This window comes from Tamandua tetradactyla, chromosome 23 (assembly GCF_023851605.1).
Source record: "Tamandua tetradactyla isolate mTamTet1 chromosome 23, mTamTet1.pri, whole genome shotgun sequence".
NCBI lineage: Eukaryota > Metazoa > Chordata > Mammalia > Pilosa > Myrmecophagidae > Tamandua > Tamandua tetradactyla.
In genome coordinates, this window is record NC_135349.1 from 25,686,898 (window position 1) to 25,708,675 (window position 21,778).

The 21,778-nt window shown below is 46.0% G+C and overlaps 1 protein-coding gene across 5 annotated transcripts in view; it reads left to right on the forward strand.

The window, feature by feature from the left end:
* GSG1L (GSG1 like) overlaps positions 1-21,778 on the forward strand; it is a 278,696-nt gene that overhangs the window by 193,580 nt on the left and 63,338 nt on the right. For all 5 annotated transcript variants that reach the window (XR_013167990.1, XM_077141447.1, XM_077141449.1 and 2 more), the window contains exon 3: positions 935-1,087. Coding sequence is in view for 4 of the 5 variants with exons in the window: in XM_077141447.1 (XP_076997562.1) it covers positions 935-1,087 (153 nt within the window). In the remaining variant the exon portion in view is untranslated. The remainder of the gene's footprint in view (positions 1-934; positions 1,088-21,778) is intronic.

A 21,778-nucleotide genomic window follows, 5' to 3' on the forward strand; every position in this document is an offset into this window, starting at 1 on the left:
AGTTGAGCTGTCTCATAGGATACAGGGAAAGTTTTCACAGCCAAAATACTGGAGGACAGGGATGCTGATGGCCTCAGGAATAAGTGGGACCAGATGCCCACATTGTCAGAATGCTCAGTCCCTTATCTGAGCTTCCCTCTCCTTGTTTACTTCAGTGGCTCAAACATGGGATTCCTAGAGGATGGCTTTGATTGGGCAACTCCAGGTCAGATGATCACAGTGGATCACTTATGTGGATCAGGATCACATCGGAACATGGCAGTCCCTGGGAGAACCGCAAGGTCAAAACAGTGGGAATAGCAGTGGTGGTTTCTAGAAAAAAAGTGGGGTAAGGAACAGGGCAGATAATAACCTAGGTGTCCACTGAGGGCAAAAAGGACATGTCTACTACTTGGGATGCTTCTGACACAAGTCACTTAACAATAGGGAAATTTAACTCATGCAAGGGAAGTCTAGAGAGACCTCAGGGCTGGCTGATTCAGTGGCCCAGTGGAGTCATCTTTCCCTCGCTCTGCTTGGCCAGTACCATGTCAGCTCCATCCTAAGGCTGGTGTCTTCCAAAGCTATCAAATGGCTGTGGCAGCAATCATCTATCAGATGAGAAGGAAAAAGAGAGCCTCTCATCTAACCTCGGGATGAAAGTTCCTCCCTCCAGCTGAATGGACCCACTTATTTGCCGCATGACTCCTTGGACCAAGAATTGTCAGCTGGAGAAGGTCTCGCTCTGGTTGGCTTAGGCTTGGGCTCCTGAGCCAATCACTGGTGAGGAGGGTGAGATTGGCATGACAGCCTTAGGCCAATCAGGACCCACCCCGGCAACTCAGGTCTGTCTTAAATCCACCTGCTCCCACAGTGGGTGTGGGGTGGGAGGGACACAGGGAGAGTCCTCGTGGTGCGCCCCTCCTCTCATGGCCTTTCTGCCTCTGTGCCGCAGGGGTCCTGTGGCTGTCGGTGGTCTCCGAGGTGCTCTACATCCTCCTGCTGGTGGTTGGCTTCAGCCTCATGTGTCTCGAGCTCTTCCACTCCAGCAGCGTCATCGACGGGCTCAAGCTCAACGCCTTCGCGGCCGTCTTCACGGTGCTCTCAGGTAAGGCCCTGCGTCTCCGGCCAGCAGGCACACGCCCGGGCAGCTCCTGGCCAAAGGTAGGACACCATAGCCCAGGGGCTCAGAGCGGTGGAAAAGGCTGGGCACCAGAGCCAACCTTGGGTGAAGTCCCAGTTGGACAAACGGGGTGACCAGGGGAAATCACTTCCTGCTCCGAACCTCCGTTTTACCATTTGCAAAGTGGGATTTGTTCACTCACTCGTCGGTTCAGTCCACAGGTCTTTACCGGGCCGTGCTCAGCACTGGGGTTATAATAAAGAGCAGAAGCAGATAGTTCCAGCCTTCATGGAGTTTACGACTTAGGGGGAGAGAGCTGGGTTGAGGAGAGATGTAGTTAGGAGATAGAAGTTTAAGGCTTGGCGGTGGGTTTTACTTGTGGTGTGAGGGAGAGAGAGATGGTCGTGAAACACCAGAGGGACAGCGGTGCCACTCGTAAGGTTGGACGAGCAGGAAGAGGAGCCTGTTTGTTCTGGGGTCCGTCACCTTCTGCTTTAGCTCATTTGCCTTTGACACCTCAAAGTGGAGATGTAAAAAGTTGGATGAACAAACACATATGGAAACTCAGAGGCCGGAGTGGGGAGTTGGGGGCAGATATCTTAAGGAAAAGGACGTGGAGGTGAGGATTTTGAGGGTTTTAGGAAGAGCCAGCATGGCCAACAGCATCATGTACCTCAGAGAGGAGGAAACAGAGGAACCCAAGTAAAGGCCATTGGATTAGGTGGCCAGGTGCCCAGAGAACAGCCTCAATGGATCCAGGTCAAAAGGGGTTAAATGGGGAGCATGTCAGGAGGGAGTAAAGGGAGCTTATAAGCTATAATTTCAGGAGGCCAGACAAATAGAGTGGTAGCTTGAGTGTGTAAGACATTTGTTCCTAAAAAGCCAAAAGGAAATTGAATTTCTATAAATCTAATCCTATTCTTCATGCAGTGGAAGAACTCTCTATTTAATGAAACCAAAACCGTGAGCCTTCTGGTAAGGGAAATGAGCACTCTCTAACTGAGGAATGTATATAACAGAGGGATCCCTCAAAGAAAAGAGAACTGAATTCCGGGAATTACGGCATAACCCATAGATCAAAATGTGCCCGACGCGCCAATCTCAGGATGTGGGAAATCGGGCAGTAATCGTAGAGAAAAGAAAAGAAAACCCTAATGTTCTTCATCGCACAGCGTCGTTTTTGGCCCCTGTTCACCCCATTCCCAGCTACTATGACTCAGAGGCTATTTAATCTCTTTTTTCATGTTATATTCATTTACTCAGCCACAGTCATTGAAGGCTGGGCACCAGGCACTGGTCTAGGTTTGGGGGTCACAAGGAAGAAGGCGCAGTCCTGGCCCTCACAAGCTCTCAAAGCCCTGGGGAGACAGATGTATTGAGCAGTCGTGACATGATGTGTTGCTGTCTGGCCACCAGGTGCCAGGGGAACCCGGAGCGTGGGGATGGGCGGGGCAGGGGCCGGGGAAGGTCAGAGACGGCTCAACCTAAAAGGTATCATTTGAGCGGAGCCTTGGAAAATAAGTACGGGTTTGCTTGCTGGATGGCTTGGGGAGGACATTCCAGGCAGAGGGACTAGCACAGGCCAAGGATTGGCGGTGTGAGGACAGGCGGCATATGCTGGGAGCTACAAGAAGTTCAGCACGGCAGGTAGAGTGGGAGTGTGGGAGACGGGGCTGCAGGGCTGGGTGAGAACCTCGGTGCCTTGCAAAGCCTGTTAGATCTTGCCATTTGGCGATGCGGCAAGTGTGCATTTTGGAATGATGTTGCTGGGGTTGGGGAGGGATGATGTGGAAGTGGGGAGGCCCTCTAGGAAGCTGCTGCAGGGACGGATGTGGGAAATAATGAACCCCCACACCACAGCAGCAGCAGTGAGAGTGGGAGATGTGAACAGAGGTACTCAACGTCGAGGAGGGAAATCACCAGCATGGGGGGCCGCTTAGGAGAGGTGGGCGGGAGAGGGCAGTTCACACAAAACAGAGAATCTAATTAAGGGTTCCCAGTTTGTAATCCACAGAGATGTAGGGAGCCCATGAACTTGAATGGGGGGGGGGTTATATCTTTATTTCTCTAACTTCTGACATATAACATTTCCTTCCAGAATGAATGGAGGGAACAAACTGCTGTGGTGGGGGCAGCACCTGGCACACGGTCACTGACAGAAACCCATATTTTCCATTTCACACTGCAGCTGTTACAGCTGTCTTGAAGTATGCTTCTTCAAAAGTGCAAAAAGTACCCAGATACTTACTGGCGCTTCCACTGAATCTTGTTATTTAATGTGTTAATGAAGAAACATCTATAGGTGTTCGTCATCCCACAGGTCACAGTGAGGCCTGTGTCACATATTTGCTTTCATATTTTGCTACCTGTATTTCATTATAATCCGCTTCTTCTGTAACTGTCTTGGTTTGCCTGCCCGCTGGGTCAGGTACCAGGCAGTGGGTTGGCGTAAAATCAGGCATGTATTGGCCCATGGTGTCAGGGGTTGGGGGGCTGGTTGCATTATGCTGGCCAGCCGTCGATCTGGGGTTCCGTGGCTTTCCCACCATGCGAGGATGTCCTTTCCTTTCTCTTCTGGACTCCATGGACTTACAGCTTCTCTGGCTCCTCCCCATGGCTTTTTCTCACTGTTTCTGAATTTCTTGTTTATAAGGGGCTCTGGTCATCTGGATTAAGACCCAATCTCATTCAGCTGGCCCCACCTGAACTAAAAAGAACACCTTCAAGAGGTCCTATTTACAGGGTGTTCACATCCCCAGGAATGCAGATTAAGACTGTATTGAAACTGGGGGTATGTAACCCAAGCCACCACAATAACCCTACGTACTTTATTTTATACAGCTGAAAAGATGATTCCGTGAAGGGGTCCAGAGGCCCAGATGCCAGAGGGTCCAGGGCATAAAAGAGTAAAGACCCCTCGATCTGAGCAGTCCCCTGGCTGGGGACAAGATGAGCAGGGTTCTCACCAAGATGGGCAACGAGGAAAAGGGCAGGTTGGGGGAGACGATGGGACCTTGGTTGGCGAGGCCCGGTGTGAAGGATGTGGGACGTGAGGCTCCTCCCCGTTGTCAACAGCTTCAACTCTTCTTTGCCTCCCCCCACCAAGCACTAATGATACCAAACATCCTGCCCTCCCGGCTCGACTTGCTTCCTCCACCACCAAGCAAGAGCTGGCTGTCAGGCAGAAGCAGCCCGCTCTATTTCATCAACATGCTCCTTCTGAGAGGGGTGGGGGACTCTCCCCCCACCTCAAAGAGCTTCTCAAGGTTTCCAACCCGTCTTTCCTTCTAGTGGGGAGTCCCCCTGCTAATGAAAATAAGATCGTCCCCGTCATTTCAGGCAAACAAACAATCCATGGCTCAGAGAGGTTAATGGACTTGCCTGAGATCACACAGCTGGTAAATAATAGTGCCAGGATCACATCCAGCTCCAGCTGATTTCGAAGCCCTGTGCTGTTGTCACAGCATCACACAGCAGAGGTGACCAGGAGGGAGAGAGAGAACCTCAAGTCCTCAGAAAACAGTAACTGAGAAGTATGTACCAGACACATGACGTTATAAGACCCAAGTAGCAAGTGGCGGAGAGAAACGATTTTGTCTTCACACTTGGAAGAAGATCAACATTAGAAAGACACGGCAGCGGTGTGTCTGACTTGCGTTGCTGGGAAGATAGAAGAGGCAGTGTTGAAATTTAGGGAGTCTCTTGAGAACAGGGCAAGGGCTAGTGAGGGCCTTGGAAGAAGCGGGTGGGTTTCTTATTTGCTGATATGGGAAGGAAGGTGCTGCTTCCTTTCCAGGAGGGAGTGGGCAGGCATTTCTGGGGAGGGCTCCCTTGACTGGGAACTCCTGCGGGGAGAGTTGGGTTCTGCCATCTCTAGAACCACCAGTTCACACCAAAGAATCCTCAGGCCAAGGTCAAGGGCTTCTAAAGGAGAGGGGAGAGCAGGGTCTGGGGCAGCCCCTGGCGGAAGCAGACTTCAGCTACTGGTTAATTATAGTGTCCCATACCGGCTGAGGTGCTACATGAGCCAGGGCTAAGGGGCCGCGTGCATTGATGCCTTTAGTCCTCACAGCCCCCTTAGGAGGGAGGTGGACATCCCTTCTCCACCCCACAGGTGAGGAAACCTGGTCTGGACTTGCATAGATAGTGTCATTGGTGGACCCCAGACCCTGGCTATGGTGCCCTGAGCAGGGCTCAGCATGGCGACTCGGGCTGTCCCTGTTGGTCTGGCTATTCCCCAATGTCCTTAAATAAACTGAGGGGCAGATGGTGGTCCTGGGGGTCACCCAGGTCACAGTGATGCTGATGTGAGGGGGTGGGGTCCTAACTCTTCAGGGAAGGGAAAAGGGGGGTCAGGCCTGACCAGTAGGGCTGTCTCCCCAACTCAGCATCCCTGGCAGAAAGTGGTTGTATGGACCTGGCTTGCCCTGGAGAACTGGGGGGAGGCCTGGGGGAGAGCTGGGGAAAGGCCTGGGGTGGGGGGTGCTGGGGGAAGGCCTGGGGGAGGGCTGGGGGAAGGGTTGGGAGAGGGCTGTGGGGGAAGCTGAGGGCAGGGCTGGAGGAAGGGCTGGGGGAGGGCTGGGGGAAGGGTTAGGTGAAGAGCTAGGGAAGGGCTGGGGAAGGGCTGGGGAGCTGGGGGAGGGCTATGGGGGGAGCTGAGGGCAGGGCTGGGGGAAGGCTGGAGGAGAGCTGACGGAAAGGTTGGGGGAGGGCTGGGGGAGGGCTGTGGGGGGAGCTGAGGGGAAGGCTGAGGGCAGGGCTGGGGGAAGGCTGGGGGAAGGCTGGGGGAAGGCTGGAGGAAGGGCTGGGGGAGGGCTAGGGGAGGGCTAGGAGAGGGTTGGGGGGAGCCTAGGTGAGGGCTGAGGGCAGGGCTGGGGGAGGGCTGGGGGATGGCTGGGGGAGAGCTGTGGGGAGAGCTGTGGGGGGAGCTGAGGGGAGGGCTGAGGGCAGGACTGGGGGAAGGCTGGGGGAAGGCTGGAGGAAGGGCTGGGGGAGGGCTGGGGGAGGGCTGTGGGGGGAGCTGGGGGCAGGGCTGAGGGCAGATCACTGAGCTCTGATCAGTGGCCCCCTGGCCCAGGGCCAGTTTCCCCAAGATGTTCAGCAGATGCCATGCTTAGAGCCCAGGGTCCTTTTAGGGACCCAAGAAATGTGAACATATAAGAATGACTCTAGCCTGGATTACATTCAGCTTTATACCATTGGGCCTGTAAAATATGTCTTAATATTTTGCTATGGAGGAATGAGCCCAAAATAGGCAAAAGTGCAGTGGGCCCCCAGAAGTCAGAGTGTGGCTGAGCCCCAGGCCCCGGCCCTTCTGGACAGCATCGAGCTGCCAGCTCGGCTGCCAGCGTCCCCCCTGCCCCGGGGACTGCAGCTGCGAGGCGCTGCCAGAGGCGGGGCTCCCAGGGCCACTGTCTCTCCCCGCAGTGACCAAGAGTCTTAGATCCTGGAAGGATGTGGGAGCACGCTGGCAATATTTCACTCCTTCCCTAGTTCTTCCGAAAAATGAGGCCAATCCACTTAGGAGCAAAAGAAACTCATTTGGAAAATTCCTGCATTGTCCGGCTACCATTGGAACGAGGAGAACATACGCATTTTCTGAGAAATCATCAGTCCCCACGGAGAAATCACGAAGGGTCAGTTTTATTCAGTAACAAGAAAAGGAAATTTTGTGATAAAATAAGAAAAAAAAATTACAAGGGAAAGTGTACCTCTGTGGAATCCGGGTTCCAGGGCCCGTTTTAGGAGCGAGGTATGAGCTGAAGTAGGAGGGGCGCCTCTAATACCTGAGTGCCAGAGACTGTTAATGCGTTTTGAACAGAGTTTTGGGGGCCTGGAGGCCCAGGGCCCTGGAAATGAGCCCGCAAGTTCCATTTTGGGGCAAGCACCTCCATAGCTGAGTGGTTAAGAGTGCAAAGGGCTGCTCCCCAGAGCCTCTTATGGCCCCTGGGAGCCCTGAAGCATTTGGCAGAGCAGGCTTGCAGAGCTATGTGCTCCCTACTGCTCAGCCGCTGCCTCTTCTAGTGAATGTGAGATGTGGAACCAGTCAGGGTCTAACTTTGTGTTCAATTACAGCAGCTTCCTCCAGGCAAGGTTTCCTGTGGTGTCAGATTCCTTCCCTAGTCCATTCTCTCACTTCTTTTCCAGGCTTTTTCTCCTGGATCTTATTCTCATTGTGGTGATTTGCGGTTTAAAAGTGTTGATGCTCCTTATTGGAAACTGCCACAGATTATTTCAGGATGAGTTTCCTGGGGCCCTAATTTCACTAGACACCCCCACCACCGTTGGGCTTTTGCTGGGAGAACCCCCCTCCCATAGCTCTCTCTGTTCAGTCACTCTGGTCCTGGCCAGGCCGGGTCTCTTGTCTATGGGTTAGAGGGCAAGGACTTTTTTTTAATTGTAAAAATTTAACATACAAATTTATATTCTTGACATAAAAACATTCCATACATGGTGTACCATCAGTGGCTGACAATGTCATCATATAGTTGTATATTCATCACCATGATTATTTTTTGAACATTTGCATAACTCCAACAAAAGAAATAAAAAGAGAAACAGCTCATACATACCACACCCTCACCCCTCCCTCTTGTTGATCACTAGTGTTTCCATCTACCCAATTTATTTTGTCCCCCCTATTATTTATTTACTTATTTTTATCCATACTTTTTACTCATTTGTCCACATCCTGAATATAAGGAGCATCAGACACAAAGTTCTCACAATCGCACAGTCACATTGTAAACGTTTTATACAATAGGACAAGGACTTTTGTGCCTAAAAATGCAGTTTTCCATTTCAGTGAATATTCTTTTGATGACAGGTGACAAGAACCCAATCAAGTAAGCTACAGAAAAACCAAAAGGAGGTGGAAATATATTGGTTCATGTAACTGGCTTCAGGCATAGCTGCATCCAGGCGATCAGACCACTTTGTCAGGAATCCATCTACATCCTGAATTCTGCCTTCTTCTGCATTGGCATCATGCTCAATCACATGTGGAGAGAACGATGGCCACAGAGGCTCCAGGCTCATACAAGATTCCAGAGAAGGAATGAGCTCCTTCCCAATAACATAAAAATTCAGAGAGGTTCTGTGTGGTTTTTCTGTAAACCTACAACTGCTCTAATAAAAACCATTTAATAGAGGATTCATTCTTAAACCATGGCCACAGAGGAAAAAATGCTCTGATTAGCCAGGCATTTTGTGACAGCTCAATTATTATACAATGGTGGACACGTGATTGCCCAAAGGAACTTGATGACAAGTCCAAATGGTGTGTCAAATGGAAGATTATCAGTAGACTGACGGTGGAGTTACCAGCAGATGTCTTCATTTGGGGCTCTCCAAAAGCAGACCCTAAGATGACGATTTGGGTGCAAGTCGTTTATTAGGGAAGTGATCTCAGGAAGTTTGGTGGGGGAATGGCGAAGCAAGACAAAGACAGATGGAGATCCAGTAAGGGCAGTATTGATGAACAAGTGACCACTGTGGGAAACTGTGATTTAATCCTGCAGGGTACTCTCTTGCGGGGAGAGGTGGGACTCTGCCGAGTCCGGTCCCGCTAAGCTAGCGAGGGTGCACTCTTCCTGCCAAGGGGGCTCAGGGAGTAGAACCGCCAGGTGCAGAGGGGGCTCGAGCTGAGGGTCTGGGTCGGAGGCGCGCGCGCAGGGGACCACTGCGGGCCTGAAGGACTGGAGGCCGAGTCAATTAAGGCATGAAGCGAGGTAGCTTTATTGTTGGTAGACGCTTATGCCAGGGCCGCCAGTAGCTAAAGACCTCAAGGCTCGGTGAGCCCCGGATTATATACAGTTTGAGGAGAGGCGGAGTTAAGGCGTGGACTCCAAGGGAGGGTAGCCAATCACACAGGGAGGACGGATGAGTGACTGTGACGTCTGTAGGCACCATAGAGATGCTGTTCCAGAGTGTGCTTGTAGCAGCGGATGTTGGGCAGGTGGAGGACTAAGGAGAAGACCAATAGGGTTAGAGAGACAAGGCTGCATCATCACTAGTCGCCGGTGAGGCTTGTAATTTAGAGGTCTAGAAGAACCGGAGGTGCCAAAATGGCGAGGGAGGGAGAGAAAGAGACTAAGCTACCAGGCCAAGAATAAAATTATGCCACACTCTCTGATAGAAGGTGTAGAGCATATCCCAGAACTGATTCCCCAAGGGGAGAGAAAGCAGTGGTAGTTATTCACCATCTCCCATCCATTATTGGTTGAGGTTCACTATTGGGGTATTAATGCCCCATGATCTTCAGCCTTCTCACCTAAGAGGGAAAGCACCTGATGAAAGAAACCACTAACAAGCACAATATCTGCATAACCAAATCTTCAGGTGACTTCTGATGTGGGCTAAGGGGATACAGGTGGGGGACTGGAAGCATCTGCCACAGAAAGTCAAAGCAAGACTAAGAAGGGGTCTGACTGGACAGACAGGAGCATGTACCTGTAGCTGAGCTATCACCTGTTCCCACCTGTGTTTTGCTTGGGCAGTCTGGAGCCACTGATAAAATGCGCTGGAGAGAGGGACCTGGAAGTCTTTCCTTATTTGGGACAGACACCCTACATGCCCTGCTTGGCCTGTGGGGACCCCATTCCCCTTTGCCCATGACATACTAGACCAAGCCAAGTCTCCCCAAATTCCCTCCTCTAGGATGGAAAAAGATATTCCATGAAAATAGGAACCAAAAGAGAGCTGGGGTAGCTATAACAATATTGGACAAAATAGACACTATATATTAATAAAAGGGTCAATCCACCAAAAAGAAATAACATGTATGCACTTATCCACAGTGCCCCAAAATACATGAGACAAATACTGGCAAAATTGAAGAGAGAAATAGACCCTCTATAGTAATAATTGGAGACTTCAATACACCATAATCATCAATTGATAGGACATCTAGACAGAAGGTCAATAGGGAAACAGAGACCTTAAACCATAAATTAAGAGAACTAGACCTAACATATAAATAACGAATACTGCATCCCCCAAACAGAATAAATATTCTTCTCAATTGCACATGGATAATTTTCCAGAGTAGCCTACATGTTAGGTCATGAAACAAGTCTCATTAAATTAAAAAAGGCTGAAATTATGCAAAGCATCTTCTTCGGCCACAATGAAATGAAGCTAGAAATCAATAATAGATGGAGAACTGGAAAACCCACAAATATATGGATGTTAAACAACACACTCGAGCAATCAATAGGCCAAAGAAGAAATCACAATAGAAATCAGGAAATATCTCGAGTTAAATGAAAATGAGGCCACAGCATATCAAAACCTGTGAGCGAAGGCAGTGCTCAGAGGGAAATTTATAGCCCTAAATGCTTACAGTAAAAAAAGGAGAACTCAAAGCAGAAACTTAACCACATACCCAGAGGAACTGGAAAAAAGAACAGCAAACTAATCCCAAGGCGAGCAGAAGGAAGATTAGAGCAGAAATAAACAAAATAGAGAATAAAAAAACAAAAGAGCCGGTGCACAGGCAGTTCAGTGGTAGAATGCTTGCCTGCCTTTGGACCCTGGTCAAATCCTGGCCCATGCACCCATCCCCAAGAAAAACAATAGAGAGAATCAACAAAACCAAAGTGATTCTTTGAAAAGATCAATATAAAGTTGATAAATCTTTAGCTAGACTGACAAAGAAAGAAGACACAAATAATTAAAATCAGAAAATGGAAAGGGAGATTTCCTACTGCCCACACCGAAATCAAAAGGGTGATAAGAAGATACCATGAATAACTGTATGCCAACAAATTAGGCAACCTAGACGAAATGGGAAAGTTCTTAGAAACACACAAACAACCTACACTGACTCTAGAAGAAATAGAAGAGCTCAACAAATCAATTACAGGTAAAGAGATTAAATCAATCATCAAAAACTGCCCAACGGAGAAAAGCCCAGGACCAGATGGCTTCACGGGTGAACTCTACCAAACCTTCCAATAATTAACACCAATCCTACTCAAACCCATCCAAAAAACTGAAGAGGAGGGGACACTCCTTAACTCATTCTATGAGGCCACCATCAGCCTAACATCAAAGTCAGATAAAGGTGCCACAAGAAAAGAAAATTACAGACCAATATCCCTTATGAATAGAGATGCAAAACTATACAACAAAAGAGTAGAAAACTGAATCCAAGAGCACATTAAAAGACAAATTAATTGGGATTTATCCCAGAGATGCAGGGGTAGTTCAGCATAAGAAAATCAGCTAATGTAATGCACTACATTAACAGAACAAAAGGAAAAAAAAAAACACAGTCATCACAATTGTGCAGAAAAAAGGATTTGAGAAAATTCAGTACCTCATCTTGATAAAAATACTCAGAATAGTAGGAATAGAAGGAAATAGAAGCTACTTCTTCAACATGATAACAGTCAGTTATGAAAAACTCACTGCTAATATATTCAATGGTGAAAGACTGAAAGCTTTCCCTCTAAGATCTTGAAACAAGACAAGCATATCCACTGTTAGCACTGTTACTCAACATTGTACTGGAAGTCTCAGCCAGAGCAATTAAGCCAGAAAAATAAATAAATGGCATCCATATTGGAAAGGAATAAGTAAAACTTTCACTATTTGCAGGTGACATGATTCTATATAAAGTCACGAAAAAATCTACAACTAAGCTAGTAAAGCTAATAAATGAATTCAGCAAAGTGGCGGGGTGCAAGATCAACACACAAAAATCAGTCTTTCTATACACTAGCAATGAACAAGATGAAGAGGAAATTAAGGGAAAAAATTCCTTTTACAATAGCAACTAAAATAGTCAAATATCTAGGAATAAATTTAACCAAGGATGTAAAGGGCTTGTACATGGAAAACCACAAAACATAGCTAAAAGAATTTTAAAGGACCTAAATAAGTGGAAAGGTGTCCCATGTTCATGAATTGGAAGGTAAATATTACCAAGATGTCAGCTGTACTCAAAGCAATTCAGATTCAACACCTTCCCAGTCAAAATTCTAATAGCCATATTTGCAGAAATGAAAAAGGCAAGCATCAAATTTATTTGGGAAGTCAGGGTCCCTGAATATCCAAAACAATCTTAATAAAGAAGAATGAAATTGGAGGACTCACACATCTCGATTTTAAAACTTATTACAAAGCGATAGTGGTCAAAACAATATGGTATTCGCACAAAGACAAATATACAGAACAGTTGTGCTCTATATTTTTGTACAATTTTCCTACAACTTAACAACAAAAAGACACAATTTAATTTAAAAAATGGGCAAAAGATATGAATAGGAGTTCTCCAAAGAAGATATACAAATGGCCAAAAAGCACATGAAAAGATGTTTCATGTCATTAGCTATTTGGGAAATGCAGTCAAAACCACAATGAGATACCACTTCACACCCAACAGAATGGCTATTATTAAAAAAAAAAACAAAAAACCAAAAACAAGCATTGGAGAGACTGGGAAGATAGGAACACTCTTTCATTGTTGATGGTACCATAATGTGGTACAGCTGCTGTGGAAAATAGCTTGGTGGTTCCTCAGAAAGTTATGTATAGAATTACCATATAAGCTGGCAATTCAACTTCTAGGTATATATCCAGAAGTATATACCTCGATACTTTTCTAGGTATCTAGAAGATACCTAGAAAGCAGACACTCAAACAGATATTTACACACCAGTGTTCACAGTGGCATTATTCACAATTGCCACAAATGGAAGCAACCCAAGAGAAGAATGAACAAGCAAATGTGGCTAAGACATACAATGGAATATTATGCAGCCATAAAAAGGATTGAAATTCTAATATATGTGACAGTATGAACAAACCTTGAATACATCATGTTGAGTGAAATAAGACAGACACGAAAGGACAAATCTTGTATGATCATTGATATGAAATAATTATAATAAACAAATTCATAAAGTCAGAAACTAGAATACAGGTTACCCAGGGCTGGGGAGGGGAAAGGGAATGGGAGTTGGAACTTAAGTGGTACAGAATTTCTGTTGCAAGTGATGGAAATGTTTGGTAATGGAAAATGGTAAGGGGAGGGCAGCACTGTGAATTTAATGAACACTACTGAGTTGTATATTTGAATATGGTTAATGGGAGAAATTTTAGGTTCTTTGTATGTTACTAAAATAAAATTTTAAAAAGATATTCAAAATCATATTAATATATTTTTATAAATCAGATATAGCATTCACTGACTTCTTTGGAAATAAATTAATCAATATCTTTTGAGAGGTTTCATTTGCATTTTTTGGATAGCACTATTATCTTTGTTTTGCATGTCATCAGACCTTTTACATTTTTAAATTATCAGTCATAAATTATCTGCAGATGGAAGGAAAAATGTACTCCTTTAAAGTAATGTGGCCAGTGTGAGTCTCATTCCATGAAGACGGGTGTGTAAGGAACACTGCTGTCCTTTAGTTTCTAGAGAGGACCTTAATTTTGATTCTATGCTCTCATCCCACTGGACTGGGGTTTTGGGTTTTCTCACTTACTCACTTTGGGGCCATGCCACAATTTTATGGTTTTATGCAATGTTAAGTGGAGGTCAAAAAGGAAGCCCTGGGTTCAGCCTTGGTTATCCTCATTTTCATCAAACAGGTCCATTACCTGAAACCCTTTAGGCTGGAAGAACTCTAGAATTCAGAACTTTTCAGATGTTGAAAGGTAACATAGACCATTCATTAGAAAACATCCTGGCAGTGTCTGGGGCAGCACCCTGTAAACAAACACGTTCATATTTCTGCAATAAAATCCATGGATATTCACGCTGAGGGGGATAAATAAAGACAATAAAACAGCCTCATCTCTGTCCAGGTCAGGCTTTGTGCTAGAAGAGCTCAGGTTAAGACAAATTTTATGGTCAAATGAGTTATGAAAAAGCTTTTGGTTTTCAGAACTGTTGGAAATTTGAAATCACAGACCGGAAATTGTGGATGTAATAGCTCACATTTATTGAGCACCTGCTGTGTGCTAGGCACCGTTATACACACATTACCTCTGTCCAGCCTCCCTGATGGAAGATGATATTATTGATCCCATTTTCCAGTTGAGAAAACTGAGGCACAGAGCTAAATAGTGACATTTCTGACTTCAAAGTTCATGTGCTTTACCACTACACTAGTCCATGTAGGTTGCTGAACATCCTTGCTCCATCCATGCCCCATCCTCGAGGTCACTCAACCCCTGTGGTCCCGCTACTCTAGTCCAGGGGTCTCAAATCAAATGCCCCAGGGACCAGGTAGATGACATAAATCAGTGAAGCTAGTCAGCTTTGACACAAGAGGGAATGTGGGGACTTTGGCAAACTTGAGAATGTGTGCCATCACCAACCCATTGTTGGAGGAAAACCAAATCTGGGTTTTTATGGAAAATCTCCTGATTTTTGATTCAAACTGTTTTTTAAAAAAAAACAGCTTTATTGAGATATAATTCATCCTTAAAGTTCACCCACTTAGAGTGTACAATTCAGTGGTTTTTAATACTCATATCATAATCTAATTTCAAACTTTTCATCACCCCGAAAACACCATACCCATTTGCAGTCACTCCCCATTTTACCCCAACCTCCTGCAACCAATAATCTGCTTTTTTGTCTCCATAGATTGACTTATTCTGGACATTTCATAAAGTGAAATCATGTACCAAGTAGCTTTTTATAACTTGTCTTTTTTCACTTGGTTGTCTTTTTTCACTTAGTATAATGTTTTAAAGGTTCATCCATGTAACAGCACACGTCAGTATTTCATTTCTTTTTATTGGGGAAGACTGTACATAGGGATATAACACACTTGTTAATCTGTTGATGGATATATGGGTAGTTGCTACTTTTTGGCTATCATGAATAATGATGCTGTGAACATTTGTGTACAGGGTTTTTGTGTGGACTTCATGTTTTCCTTTCTTTTGTGCGGATCCCTAGGAGTGAACTTGCTGGGTCATATGGTGACTATGTTTAACTTTTTAATTAAGATTATTTTAAACCACTATGCCAGCCAACAACGCATCACTCCAGACCTTCAGCTCCCACTCTCCTGCCCCAGCCAAGGAAAATCCAATTCCATTCTGTCCTACTGGCTAAATGACAACTCATTCCATTCCCTCCTTCTCATAGAGGCCCCTGGCACAATCTCCTGTAAATTTAGAAAACTAAGGCCAGGAAGGAAAATATTTTGCAGACACCTTTTACTTACCCCTTTCCTGCAAAATCTCTGAGACAAAGAAATCTCTGGGCTTCTTCCCTGTTGAATGAAGGGAAAGCAAAGGGGGAAAATAGAGGGGGAATACAAAGAGCTAAAATAAATTAACATCTCAAAACATTTTCCAGCCACACACAGCTGCCTAATAATCACCTTGCATACTAACAATTGGGCTAAAGTTGATATTCATCAAATGTACAACTTGCCTCGTGATAACAAAGTTCCAGCCCCATTTGGCAGTTTAAAAACCATATAAAAGTCTTTTCTTATCTAGTCTAATTTGAACATCTTAAGAATTTTTTAAAAGTTGGTTTCTGTTCCTTCTAGTTGGCATTTGTCAAATGTCGTGGATTTTGTAGAATAAAATCCAAACTGTTTTCCATGACACAAATTGTGACCTTTGCCTTCCTCTCTCCCCTCACCTCCTATGACTTAAACCCCCTCCTACTTGCTGTTCCTCAAACTCCCCACTGCTGGTCCCATCGCCAGCCCTCTGCCCGACTGCTGCCTCTGCCTGAACTGTCTCTTCTCCAACATTCTCATGACTGCTTCATCCTCTGCTCAAACATCATCTCCTGACAGGGTCTTCTTCCCTGTTCCCCCAGCCTAGTTCCATTTCCTCCTGCTTGATTTTCCTTCAAAGCTCTCATTACTTTCTGAGCAGCGCCTAAAACGCGTTAGGCACTCCGTGAAATATTTGTTGGGTGGATGAAAGAACTTACCTATTAATTTAATATATAATATTAATTTGCTGCCTTGTCTGCTCCTCTAGACCAGGTTTTCTCAGCCTTTGGCACAACTGACATTTGGGGCCAGATAATTCTCTGTTTTGGAGGATGATTTGCACAGTGCAGAATGTTTAGCAGCACCCCTGGCTTCTACCTAGAGACCAGTGACACCCCCTTCCCAAAGATACATATTGCACAATTCCATTTGTGTAACTATTGTGAAACATCATAATTATAAAGATGGAGAACAGATTAGTGGGTGCCAGGAACTACGGGTGGAGGTGCACATGAGTGTGACTATAAAAGCATAACATAGGGAGTCTGGGGATGATATGCTATGTTCATATGTATCATATGTATCAAAACATAGCAGTTATGTTCCTTAGAGTCATCACCAACATTGAATATTGAACCACTGCTCCTAAGATAAATACAGGGTTGGGTTCCAGTGAGCCTCTGGTCATCATGCTTTGGCCAATCAATCAGTGCATAGCTTGTTTGATGAGTGTTTCTGTTAAAGAGACCATGTTTGATATTTATCATTGATGCATTAACATTGAACTCATGGCCAACAGCACTATAACTCATGGCTGAATGAAGCTTATTGAATACATGCATTTCCTTTGTAAGGCCTCTCATGTCCTTCTCATGCATAGAAACACTAGACAGCCCTTCAGCACTACACCTGGGGACTGTGATAAACCATGAAATCCCCCCAAAAAGCATGAAAATGTGAAAAATATGGTGCTAAATGTACTGCAAAAAAGAATGCTTGTTTATAGGGTGAAAGGTGAAACAAGAAGGCAGAGGGTTGACTTCAGTTGAGAACATGCAAATGGGCAACTCAAGATCTTCACCGCATCTGTGAATGTCCACAAAAGCACCATGAGTATTGATTTGGGGGATACAAAAAAATTTTTAGTGAATAGGTGAATTCACAAAAATGGAATCCATGAACAAGGAGGATCAACTCTATCTTGATTGGGGTGGTGGTTACATGAGGCTATGCATATGACAAAACTGCATACAGCTACACACACACACACACACACACACACAGTGAGTGCACGTATAAGTGCAAAATCTGCATAAGCTCCAAGGATTGTGTCAAGGTCAATTTCTTGGTTTTGATGTTGTACTGTATTACCATACAAATTGTGTAATATGTCAACTTTGTGGAAGGATGGGGGAAGGGTGCATGAGACTTCTTTGTACAATTCTTTGCAACCTCCTGTGAATCTATAATATATTCAGAATGCAAATTTAAAGAAATATTCCAGTTATCAGGTTTCAAAGGTACCTTAGAGATGATCTAGTTGGAAACCTCTCCTTTTTGTGTTTCCTATGCCTCTGTGGCCTGCTCTTACCTGTATTCTTATTCTCGCCTGTCCATGGCAGGTCCCAGGACATCAAAAGCTGGACTGGCACAGCCTTCAGTCAGGAGTGCCAAACCCAGACAGGATTGGGAGCTCCAACTGGGCTCCTCCCTGCTGGTTTTGCTTGGGCTCTCCCTTCTGTCGGGGGTGTCTTTCTTATTCTTACCCACCTCTCCCTATGCCCTCTTGGTGAACACATGATGGCCTTTCCAAGCCCAGCTCAAAGCTCACCTCCTCCAAGCTTTTACCCAAGTTCAGTAAAAAACCTGAATTCTTTCTCCTTCAGGGCCCTGGGTTTCACCTTTCAGGGGGTGAAAACACAATGGTTTAAGGGACCCAGGAGGAATGTAAATGAGTGAGTGAGCTGAGCACACTACAGGAGTGTGGCTAAGGGCAACAGGTGGGGAGGCGACTGGGCAGAGTGGAGACTGCGGGGTTTGAACTGCACAGGCCCTGACTAAATTGAATAGCTCCCACTCAGCAACAACAGAGGATCACCTAGTGGAAATGTGTACCCAATGTTGCCAGAGTTTCTGATTTTTGTAAGAGACACTCCGACCCCCAAATTTTCATGGAACTCCTCCAGATTTTTAAATGTTGGCCAAAAAAAATCATCAGTTTTTAGAGCTCTAGCCCACGTCTGCAGGTTGAATTCAGCCCATGGGCTGCCAGTTTTAGATTGCAACTATACATAGTTTTCTGCTTTAATATTTATACTCATTGATTTTACTTCACTGTTTATGTCATTTTCCTCATTAGCCTTGAGGGAATGGCTATGCTATATTCATGGCTGTTTCCCCAGAGGCTAGTCCAATACTTTCCCTACAGAGGATGCTTAATATATGTTTGTTGACTGAATGAGTTAGGATTTTAAAAGCAAGTCAGTGGTCTACAGAGATGTCACAGACTCTATAAAGGAGCCAGGATCTGCCAGCTGGGAGGTAGGTGGGGGTAGGCACGCAGTATGACTCCAAGGGTTTTAGGGATGCATTCTGTTAACTGATCCAGCAGAGGCTGGTCATCCCATGATTTAAATTCCACTGCATCATTTTGCTTGTTCGTAGAAGCAAGGACTGGGGAGTGTGTCAGCCACTGGACCTTTCATACAAATGAACCTGGTTCCAGGCACAGAAATTCTGCCCACAGGCAGAAATTTTAGGCTTTGGGGGGTTGGGAGGAGGTAAGAATTTTAATAAGTTTAATAAAAACTGGAAGGAAAACCACCTGCCCTGGAATTGCTCATTTCTAGTAGTTTCAGTCCACTCAGTGGTATGGTCAGCGATGGATACTGGAAACTCAGAGACCTGGTCTCTAGGGAAATGCAAGGGGCGGAGCTGATCTGGAGAGGGACTGAGCCAATCAGAAAGCTGGACTGGGGGGTGTGGCAAGGAAGTGACGGCTACCGAGTGGCGTGGTCTCAGGCGAAGTTAAGTCGGTGGGCCGGGCAGCCTGAGATTCCCAAAATGGCTGGCTGTCCTGCGCATGGCGGGAACAGGGTTGGCAACCAGGCAGGGAAACTGAGGTTGTAGGGGAAAAGGCTAAAGTTCTAGAGTCTCTTCCACATGCGGGGCCTGGGTTTAGCGGAAACAGTCTGGCTCCAGTCTCTCCACCAACTGGAAGGAATGAGGGGGCTCTGAGGATCTTAGGACAGCTCATGAGGGCGTGGCCCGCAAGTCGGCACTGTTCCTGACTGATATAGGCGGGCGCCAGGCTCTTCCTCTACCCCCAGGAGTATTTCCCTACTAGTGAGCACCAGTGTGCCAGGCATTTTAGAGATGAGGCCCAGAAAGGTTAATTAGCATACCTACGGCCACACAGCTGCAGGATCAGAGAGCTGGACCTGGAACCAGGCAATGCCTGTCCTCTTAAACACGATGTCACTTACCATGCTCAGAAATGAGCTTGTGTGTACTCACAATAACATTTTTATTCCTGCCTCTGTTCTCCAGAATGTGAGCTTTATAGCAGGTCTTGGTCTGCCTTGGTTAATACACAGTGCTCGGCACAAAATTGGCCTCCACAAACGCTTATTGAAGGGATGAGTGTAACAGAAACTTTCCCTCCTGTAACCCAATAGAGTATCTGTGTGTGGTGAGGGGTGGTGCCCCCCTTAAATAGATAGCTGTTTCCTCTGTGCCTGGACTAGGTTGGGTGGGCCACTGGTGGGAAATGAAGAGGGTACATGAGCTGCAGTCTGAACACATTCTTGGGAGGGGTTGGAGACCCTTGGGTCTGGAAAAATGAAGGCAAGAAGTAACATTGAGTTGGGGTGAAGAGCAAGACTCTTGGGTGTGGATCCTGGCCTCAAAACCAGTTTTATGCTTTTGGTCAATTTTTCTACTTCAGTTTTCCCTACTTTAGTTTTCCCTACTCCAAAATGGGAAAGGAAGATGGAGAGGATTTAAGGACTGAGCACATACACAGTACTTAGCACAGTGCCTGGCACAGGATGTGACAGCTGTAATTACCACCGAAACAAAGCTGGTGAGGTCATGGCAGTCATGGCTTTTCATGATTGTAGTGATTTTATTTTATAGTGACAATGTATGTGTGCATGTCATGCGGGAGGGGAAAACAGACCAGACACAGAGAGGGACAGAGAGAGGCAGAGTGACACATATAACAGAAAAACAGAAAGGGAGAGAAAGAGAGAGAGACACACATAGACACAGAGAACTAGAGAGTGATTGAGAGAAAGAGACATCAAGAAAATGCATTTGCTGCTTGTGGTTAGAGCACAAACATAGATAAGGAGGCAGAGAAGGAGGGAGACATCCAAGCTCTGTTGTTCCCCTTAGTCTAGTGCAGCAATCTCCACTTCCACACCCTACCAGATGTCTGAGCCCTACAGAGGCTAAAAAGGCCCAAAAGGTTCCCAGTCAAGTGGACAAAAAGTGGGATTCAGAGATTGGATCCTAAGTGGCACTGGGGTAGGGGATCCTCCCCAGGGTGACCAGGAGATTATAGAGTCAGTGGGGCCCCTGGATCATTCTTGATTTTGATGGGTCTGGGTCAGGAAAACAAATTCCAGGGGCTAAGGCAGGAGCTGGTAGAGCTGGGGTAGAGCAAGCCTGAGGTCAGGAAGAGCAAGGAAGGCTCTAGGAGATTTCAGGACTGGAGCTTAATGTGGCCAAGGACCCAGTGTTAGAGTTGGGTCAGGCTGGCTCACAGAAGAGTGGGTGGGTTGATGCAGTCTTGGTCTTAGGCACCAGACATAATAGCTGGCCTTAGTTCAAGGAGGTCTAACAGCTGAACTCTATCTGCCCAACCAGACCTTGAGTTTCCCAAAGGCAGGGACCATGTTCTGTTCATCTCTGTGTCTCTGGAGTCCTGTGTCAGATGGAGTCTCTGAGAATGTTTGTTGAGTGACTGAACGACTAGTTTTGGTGTAGTTGTGGTGTTGAAGGTGGTCCACACACATCATGGGCCGGGCACCTAAGGCCAGAGTCTTCAGCTTTGAAGGCTGAGTTCAGAGTTTTCCTGGGAGTTCACATATGGACTTTGTGCCCTCTTCTTTTTTTTTTTGGTGTTTTTCTCATTCCTTGTTTTTGGTTCCAACAGTTGAGATTTGCTGGATTTGGAGCAGAGCTATATTTTTCTAAATATCATTTTATAATTTAACCTCTCAAAACTTTTCTTGGTGATGGCTTCAAGTGGGCAGATGGGGAGCGGCCGCCACCCTTGAGAAGATTAAAACCCGCAATGATCCCAGCTTTTGGGAATTCCTTTCCTGAGAGCTGCAGGAATGCAGCTGTCTTAGGAGGGGAAAGTATGTGTACACCCAACCTCTGACTATCTCCATACCATAATGCTCATAGTGGGTCTGAATGTTTTTGCCTTTCTAATATCCTTTTTCCCCTTCTTCAGCTTAGAATGCCATGCTTTTCTTTTGGAAATTATCTCTTCTCGAATCTCAGGTCATGTTGACCGCACTCCTCCCCCTTGGTCACAAATGATTGGTTCAGGGATGGGCATGTGATACAAACCAGGCAAATGAAGCTCAATCCTGACATGTTTGTAGTGGCTTTTGGGACAACAGAAGCTTCTTTTTGAAGATGAGAGGATCTAAACTTGGAGCTGATGGGTTCACCATGTGGAGAGAACCTGACTTAGAATGAAACCAGCACTGAGAAAAGCAGAGTTTTTAAAAGAAGAGACATATTCCTGATCCCATCATTTGGGCACCTGAATCAGGTTGTACCTAAAGCCAAATATCCATGGAGCCTAGTTTGAGCTGTGTTGCCACCTCCCGTGTCTATAAAAGTCTTAATACAGCTGAGATGGCTCAGCCACCAAGCATTGTTGGTCCTCAGTGCAGGGTATGTGGGAGGAGTTGAGTGCGGGATGCAGGATTTGCCCAGACTGTTGGCT